Source organism: Musa acuminata, chromosome BXJ1-8 (genome assembly GCF_036884655.1).
Source record: "Musa acuminata AAA Group cultivar baxijiao chromosome BXJ1-8, Cavendish_Baxijiao_AAA, whole genome shotgun sequence".
Lineage (NCBI taxonomy): Eukaryota > Viridiplantae > Streptophyta > Magnoliopsida > Zingiberales > Musaceae > Musa > Musa acuminata.
Window position 1 is genome coordinate 48,750,200 of NC_088334.1, and position 8,481 is coordinate 48,758,680.

At 39.7% G+C, this 8,481-nt stretch overlaps 2 protein-coding genes across 2 annotated transcripts; both read left to right on the top strand.

The window, feature by feature from the left end:
- Positions 1 to 266: 266 nt before the first annotated feature.
- Positions 267 to 1,203, top strand: LOC103996024 (uncharacterized). The gene is made up of 2 exons (XM_009416821.3): positions 267 to 470; positions 563 to 1,203. Exons 1-2 carry the CDS (start codon positions 456 to 458, stop codon positions 959 to 961), a joined length of 414 nt encoding a protein of 137 aa, XP_009415096.2. The 5' UTR covers positions 267 to 455; the 3' UTR covers positions 962 to 1,203.
- A 1,212-nt stretch (positions 1,204 to 2,415) lies between these two features.
- On the top strand, positions 2,416 to 8,322 carry LOC135581083 (high mobility group B protein 15-like). The gene is made up of 7 exons (XM_065080591.1): positions 2,416 to 2,551; positions 2,990 to 3,280; positions 5,256 to 5,334; positions 6,405 to 6,564; positions 6,639 to 6,749; positions 7,114 to 7,490; positions 7,598 to 8,322. Exons 2-7 carry the CDS (start codon positions 3,027 to 3,029, stop codon positions 8,045 to 8,047), a joined length of 1,431 nt encoding a protein of 476 aa, XP_064936663.1. The 5' UTR covers positions 2,416 to 2,551; positions 2,990 to 3,026; the 3' UTR covers positions 8,048 to 8,322.
- The last annotated feature ends 159 nt before the right edge of the window (positions 8,323 to 8,481 follow it).

Here is an 8,481-nt window from a genome sequence, read left to right on the forward strand (position 1 = left end):
GATGGAAGGCGTGAGGGTCATTTCGACGGTCACTTGGCGGGTGGCAGCCTCTGCCACTCCCCTCGACCTTCCGTTGCTCTTGCGCGTCTCGGATGTTATTACCACCCTCCAATTCCTCACTCAGAACCCCATTTCAGGATACTATCTTTTGTTAGATTCCTCACGGAGCATATCCCATATAAAAAAAGATGGGAGTACACATATCAATCCACCTCAGCGCAAACCCTGCATGAAGAAGACACAAACAAACGAAAAGCTGCACGCATGAACGCAGCAGCAATATAGGAAACCGGTGGACTGTTCCGGCCAATGGCGCCACGGCCAGATGTCTGCCAAGATTCTCACTGCCATGGAGTCCCTCGTATTATAAGTACCCCTCACATCCCCAACAAGCTTTCCCATCCCACTGCAACACATCATTCGCATCTTTGTTAGGTCTTCCTCTCCACCTTCCCATGGCTTCCGTTGAGGTGAGCCACCAATGTGTTCGTAGCCCATCGCATCTTCCCCAGTCTGTCTCTACGAATCTCTGAATGTCTCCTAACAATGGCGCTGTGTGCAGGTCGTATCAGCACCGGTGGTTGAGGCTCCAACAGATGCACCGGTTGCCCCTGTCGAAGCTGCATCTGTTCCTGCGCCACCGTTCGAAGTGGCCGTCGTAGAGTCCGAAGACGCCGCCGCAAAGCCCACTGTAGAAGAACCCAAAGACGCCCCCGCGGAAACTGATCCTGCACCTGCGGCAGCCGTCGAACAGGTCGTAGAAGAGCCTGAGGCGGACCCCGCAGTAGCAACTGAAGCAGCAGCAGAGCCGGAGGAGAAGGAAGCCGAAGAGACTGCGTTTAAGCCCACTGAAGAAGGTGAACAGGTGGCTGAAGCCGATGCGGTGGAGGAGGATGCACCGGCCTACGTCGAGGTGGTCGAGGCCGAGAAGGCAGAAGAGGAGAAGAAGCCTGCGGCCTGAGAAGAAGAATGCGTGGCTTAGGTTTCTGATGTCAGTATATATGGTGCAGCAGCAGCAAGAACTATGATATATCAGTGTTTTAGCATCTGTAGGTTCATGGATTTGGGATGTGTGTGTTGTTTGTGGTTCTCAGGTCTGTCTGCCATCCTTGTTGAGTCTTCCATGGTTGCTTGCAGTAGCTTTGTTTATCATGTTGGTTTGATGGATAACTTCATCATTATAAGAGCTCCTTTTTCCTTTAATTTTGGATTTCTGTGGGCTAAATAGATTTTCGATTTCCTACAAATGACAAATGCTGGTGATGGATTGATATGAAGATTAACACTGAAGATTAGAATATTGAGCTCATCATAATCTGATAACTCTGATCTTTTGGATGGACATATATATATAGTAAATCTTAAGTGTCTATAATAAAATAACTATTAGTTCAAATTCCAATTTACATTAATACCCTTAGGAGGCTCATGACATAAATATTAAGGATATTTTAGTTCTTATTTACTTCTTTAACTCAAACAGTCATCTGAATATGATTAAGGTAGGTTTTATAAATTAACATAAATGATATATGGAAAATATTAATATTAGTTGAGATATTAAAATGCCTTCCGTTTCTCGACTTTTCTTGCTTAGCCTTCCTAAATAATCCTGAGGATGAATCAATCCCTTTGTGAGAAGAACAATTCACCGTTATTTAGGATTGTAGTCGAATATTCGGTGAATACCAATGTTATTATATGTATCTGAAAAATAAAAATCCAATCCAATCCATTATTATTATCATCATCGACAAATAAAATATCCGTAAAATTCAACCCACCCAAATATAAATCCATATTCGAATTCAAACATATGGAAGGAGCGAGGAGGCTCCGAATTCATAGTGGGAGTCATACGACCATGCCGACGGTGAGCGCCATCATGTCATGTCATCTCCTCCTCAAGATTTTTAGTGGGGGTGGTTGATTCGACGACCCGGTCCACCCACCCAAATCTGCCGTTACATGTAACGGCGACGTAGCGGGGCCGTCAAGTCACGGGATCCGTTCCGTTCGTCGTCGCTGCTGCTTCACGGATCCTCACGGGCGCCAACCCGACCCAATCCCGTGACTAAAAAAGCCTAATGTAAATATCTCGGCTCACCCGCCTCGCTATTGGATCAGCACCGGGCCCCGCACGTGGGTCCCGTCCGTCAAGTCGCATTTTATCTCTGCGCGAGAAATCAGAATCACGGGCGTTCTCTGCGCAAGAAAGCGTTTCGATATTTCCCCCCCCGCGGGCCCCCACCCGACCGGTGGGGGTCCATCGCTTGAGCCAATGAGAGGAAGGTGAGAACGCAGGGGAAACGGTAGTGACAGAGGGGAGAGTTTTGCCGTTATCTCCGATGCCGAAACGTGACACGTTAGTTCCTTCCCTAATCCCCTGCCAGCCTCACATTATCATCCTTTTTCTCTTTCTCTTTGTGAACCAACCGACCAACAAAAAAACACAGGACAAAAATATTTGATGTATTCCCAGCATCTTCCCTCACATCTCTCCATCTCCCCCTTGCAAAATATTCCTCGGTCTGGTGGTACAATCCATATGGTTTGTTCTTCTTATCATTTCATTTTCACTATATATATCTATATATATATATATATATATATATATATATATATATACCCTCACATACATATATATATATATAGATGTATTTATAGATAATATATATGTAGTACATATCCTCCTCCTTCTCCTCCTGCTTTGGTTCCTGGTATGTATGCATGTACCTTGTTACCATCTTGACCACAGCTGCAGTCGGGAAGATAAAACGGAAATGTTGGTGCCCTAGTTTTCCTTGGCTTCATTCATTCATCCATTAATTATGGAACCCATTAGTGCAACATCTCATGTTGTTTAATTTGGAGATGTGAATGGTATTTTAGGCATAAAATAGTTGATTGTTATGAAAGTAATCGACGATCTAGGGTTGTTTATTGGTGTATTTTTAATGTTGTGGCAGTTATTTCGGTTTGATTGCAGATAAAAGCTGGTGGCGGTGGTGGTGGGGGGAACGAAGATGATTGAGAAGGGGAGTGAAGTTAGTGATAAGGGTTGGAAAGGGGTGGAGGAGGGAGTGGGTTCTGATAAGGGCAAGCATGTGGTGCTGACAAATTCACATCCTCAGCTTGTCGGGGAAGAGGGCGCCACCTCTCCTGCGGAGTATCATCCCTATCCTAAGCCCCTGGCGGATTACGAAGATGTAATTGCTGATCCCAAGTTGTTTAGGGAAACGCTCGAGAAGTTGCACTCCACAATGGGGACTAAGTTCATGTGAGAACCACTTTCACTTTTTTTCATCCCAGAACTAGTTTGTTTCTTGACTCTCTGATTCTTCTTCTGTAGGAACGTTTTCGTTTTCTATATTGAATAGTTCTTGTTCATCCTATATCCGTTTTTTCTACTTCTGTGTAAATCTGATCTATGTTAGAGGTAAAGTTATTGTTTTTCTTTTGTTGGGTGGGGGGGGAGGGGGGGGTTGGGTTCTATTGTTTAAATCAGAGACTTTTATGTCGACGTTTCTGCTGGTCATGTTTCCTTCATGAGGAAGGTATCTGGTTTTGTCGATCTTATTCAGTCGATTAAGGGTTAAATATTTCTCAATGATGGATATGGATGGTATGGTTGAAAGAAAAGTTTCTTACAGAGGCCTTTGAGGTAGGACACAATCTTATGGTTTTTCTGCAACCCTTTCTTTCAGTCTACTAGACATCGATGTATCCTTTGAGCCAATCCTCGTCTTTCTGTAAGATTCCTGTAGATACATGACATTCATCTGTAAAGATGGACCTGGCTTAAGTCGTATCATATATGTTGTGATGTATCAAATGCCTGAAAAAGAAAGGGTAGCACTTAGACATCACGAAAAGTAATGTTTTTATTGCAAGATACTGCCTGGGTATGCTTGAGGTTGTCTCCAGTTGATCTGTCTTCTTATATTAAATGAATTCCTTCTATTAGTTGGTTGGGATGGAAGTTGACAGGTGCAAATAGGAGAAGATCTAAAATCTTTAACATGGGTAGGTTTGAGCCTTTCTCTTATTTTCTTCAAAAGGCATATTTTTTTGATATATTTTGCTCTTCGTCAAGGAAGGTGATGCAAATCCTGATATGAACTTGTCCTGTCCTCATTAATTCCATTCCTTCAAAATCTATAGATATCTTAGTGTTGCTTGGGACTTGCAGCAGTTCAGAATGCCTGACAAGCAAGGAAGATTTATGCTTGAGTACACAAAAGTAAGAAATCACATTGTGAATAAAGATAGTATACACCAGAGATAGGAATCTGAGATATATTGTTAAAGAAATTAGGGAATCATTTAGTTCTAATTGTATGTTCTATCATATTCTCAATGCGAGGGAAATGATACAATGCATTATATTTAGGATTCACTTCTTTTCAATTTATGCTTTTTGTCCTATTATGGAATCTGATAGACAATGCTTTTTAAGTTAGAAGCAAATTTCCTTATGACTGACCTTGCAAGGTTATCTCTGGTTTTATATTAAAGGAACTTTTATTATTTGCATGCAGCTGAAGATGTCTAACGTATAATAGCTGTAGTTTCCGCATTTTTAAAAGAAGGATGTTTTTTGTTTTAGTCCCAATCCTTTTCCATTTGCATACTAATTTCCTAATTTATCAATTTTAGCTTATCATTTACTACATTATAGAACACCAGCACATGAGACTGCTGCCTATTTAGGTTAGCCATGGAAATTTGGATTTTGGAATGGTGAAGATTATAATGGAGATGAAACCCCCACATATATACCATTGTACTTGTACCCTATCAGAATTGCTCATCCTTTATTGTCTTATAATTTTTTTGGTCTCCTAACCATCTTCTCAAGATAGATAGGTTTTTCACCCAAATTTGCCCAATCTAGAAATCCCTTCAAATGCTTGAATAACTTACCCTGAACGCCATAGTTTAGGTGAAATGATAATAATAAAATAATTGAAATGATCAAAGAATTATACAGATAAAACTTGAACAAATAGATTGGTATTATAGTTGGTATAGGGATTTAGAAATGGTTAGGAGTACTAAAGAGACAATGGATTGCTAGAAGAGGCCACGTAGATGTTTAAAAATGTAGCTTACAGACTCCATAGTGCTAATATCTTGGAAACTATTCACTGTATAATTAGAAAAGTTAATCTAGTTTCAGTTTTTGGCGATATAAATTCTCATTCTATATTTATCACTCTCTCTCTAATTTTTTGAATTGTGTTCCTTCCTAGGGTACCAATTATAGGAGGCAAGGATCTCGACCTGCACCGACTTTTTGTTGAGGTGACATCTCGAGGTGGAATCGAAAAGGTAATGGGTCAAAACTGAAAATGATATTTTATATGGCATTTTAAGTTATATTTTTTGCTGCTATATATTTTTATTACTGGTATGCATAACATTCTTTATTCATGAAATCAAGGTTTCAAATACTGATCAAATCAGTAAGTCACAGTTGGTATAATCAATATTATACCATGTAAATTGGTATTGGTTGATTTTATTTATTACTTTTCAGTGATACCAAGCAATACAGTTTGGTGTATCACCTGGTATATAGGTGACCGAGAAGTTTGACAAACTGTCCAAACTGTTATCGGATGGAAATTTTAAACCTTGCATAGAATTTTATTACGAGTTCCAGAATTTCAATAGCAAGGATCATAACTGCAATCATGTCTGTCAAATATTTATCTATGCTTTCATTATTTAATATACATTATTGCTGAGGAACTACATGACATTGTCTTTTAGCATAAAGCTGTGGACATTTCTATTATTTGTGTATTCAACTTAATTATCTAATACCAAGTTGCATTTCAGTGTTCTTAAAGAGTTAAGGGTGTTATGAATTTTAACGTGTAGGATTACATTTTATATCTTGTTTAACATATCTAGAAAATCATGTTTTTATGACATCAGGTATCTGGTTCTACCTATAAGTAAAATCCTATTGGAGCAAACAGTTGTCGACATCATACTGAAGCAGATTAGGTTGACTTGTCTAAGTTGGTATTTAGATTGTAAAAGTCGCATATCTTGTCACCAAGCTTTGTTTAACATGTTCGCTTATTTCCTGACAAGTGACAAAGACCTCAAGGATTCAATTGAAGAAAATCCTGATACCCTAACAGTCCCAGATTGGAACATAACATGATGAGTCTCCCTATATGTACATGATGACCTTTCGCTGATTATTTGTTTTAAGCATTTGAAACCTGGTGGTGAGATCCACTTGGTATAAGGTAATAATCTAGTAACTTGTATTGTTACATGTGCAAACATAAAGGTTGTCATCCCGTTTTTCTCTGTCAAAAGATATTTCTAGCCAGCACCTTCTCAAATCACAGCAACTATTTATATCTTTTACTTGATGACAGGTAATTGCAGATCGTAGATGGAGAGAAGTGACTGCTGCTTTTGCTTTCCCCTCTACGGCCACAAATGCATCATTTGTGCTTCGCAAATACTACATGTCCTTGTTGTGTCATTATGAGCAGATATATTTCTTTCGGTCTCAAGGATGGAACACTCCAGCTGGTTTGCACATGCAGTCTCCCCCCCTCTCCCTTCCTTTTTCCCTGAGCCTTATTGTTCCTTACATTGTTTTGCAGCACCTGCAAAGATAGCCTCAGCCACTTCGGGTTCGTCAGAGAGATTGGTCGAGCATGTCTTACCATTTTCTGAAACTCAGGCTTCTTCCCGAAAACGGATGAGAAACAATGGTGAGTTTGCATTATAGTAATTTAGTGATATCACATACACTTTTTCGATAACAATCTTTGTTGTATATCCATGAGGTTGTTCAGTTGCCTTGAACCACGATGTGAAATAATTTCTATTGTCAAATTTGAGAAATATTCTGACTGTTGAGTGCTTAATGAAGCAATGCAAGATTGAGGCTGACATGCACAATGAGTTACTATTTAGTGAAACAGTTTTTCTCATGTATCAACGTGGTGTTGACAGAGTATTATCTTTTGCTAATTGTCACTCTTGTCATTGTCGTCATAAATGTTTTGTCTGAACTCCATGACAGATACCAGCACTTCCGCCAAGATTACTAATCAGTTACTACCCTATCTCTAGGTCTGGCCTCATCCCAATATCCTCAAGTTGTTGGAGTAATTGATGGAAAATTTGAGCATGGATATTTTGTGACTGTTACTGTTGGATCAGCAAAACTCAGAGGGGTTCTCTATCACATTCCTCAACAGACTTCTGAGCAATTAACACGGTACAGTGATTTTGCTGATAATAGCAACTTCAGAAGTGTTCGCCATCGTCGCCGTAGGAAGAAGCTCAGTAAAAGAGACCCTAGTCATCCAAAACCAAACAGGAGCGGATATAATTTCTTCTTTGCTGAGCAGCACGCTAGGCTTAAGCCACTTTATCCAGGAAAAGACAGAGAAATTAGCAAAATAATTGGTGAATCGTGGAACAAACTTACAGAGACTGAGAAAGCCGTAAGTACCAGCAACAATTTACTCAAACTTTTTTCTTCCAATGCTAAATGAAGATTCTGACAAGTTTACTTCTGTTCAATTTTTTTTTTTATAATTTAAAATTTCAGGTGTATCAGGATAGAGGTTTGAAGGACAAGGAGAGGTATAAAAGTGAAATGGCAGTTTACATGGAAAAATTAAAGGCAGGTCATGTTATCAGTAATGCAGTGCCAATCCAACAGCGTCCAGCTGAACCAGAGATGGCGGAAGATACCGATTCAAAATTTGAGACTGTTGGGGGTGATTCAACTATAAATGATGAGAATGATTACAGCTCCGAGAGCAGTGGTTCTGAGGGAAAAGTATCAGACGAGGATTTTGAAATGGAGGCATCTCCGGTATTCAGTGTTACAACCACTTGTGGGACTACTAGCTTGGCAGAACCATCAACCGAAAAAGATGATTTCGAGCTACGAAGGAGAGTCGATGCCAAATCAGAAAGCGAGCAAGATCCTTATATTTTTGCTCGGGATACTGAATCTAGGAAATTTACGGAGTCATCAACTGATAAGCAATAAGCAGGTGTTCAAAACAGATATCACATAATTGGCACTCAACTCCTTGCGAACTATATTCCTAGATCGATAAAACTTTGTTAGTTTGTCGTGATGTAAATGTAGTCAGTCTATGATATTTTTCTTCCCTTTCATCTCCTGCGACCATGGTAGTTTTCTTGATTAGGTATCTGGTAAATTTTTTTTGCCCTTTTTTCTTGAAATGTAAGCTGCCTGAGATGCGCGTTAGTCAGGCAAGTATTCTAAATGAGAAGATTGACCAGACTTTGTTTCTTGCATCTCATAATGTAGGATATCCTGCTCTACATTACAATGTTCATAGTCACACTTTGTGAGCAAACATCAAGGAAAACAAATGAGATGTGTAGTAATCATGGAAATCTCAGCAGACATTAGACCATTAAATTCTGGGCTGAAACTTCAACTTGGATCTACTT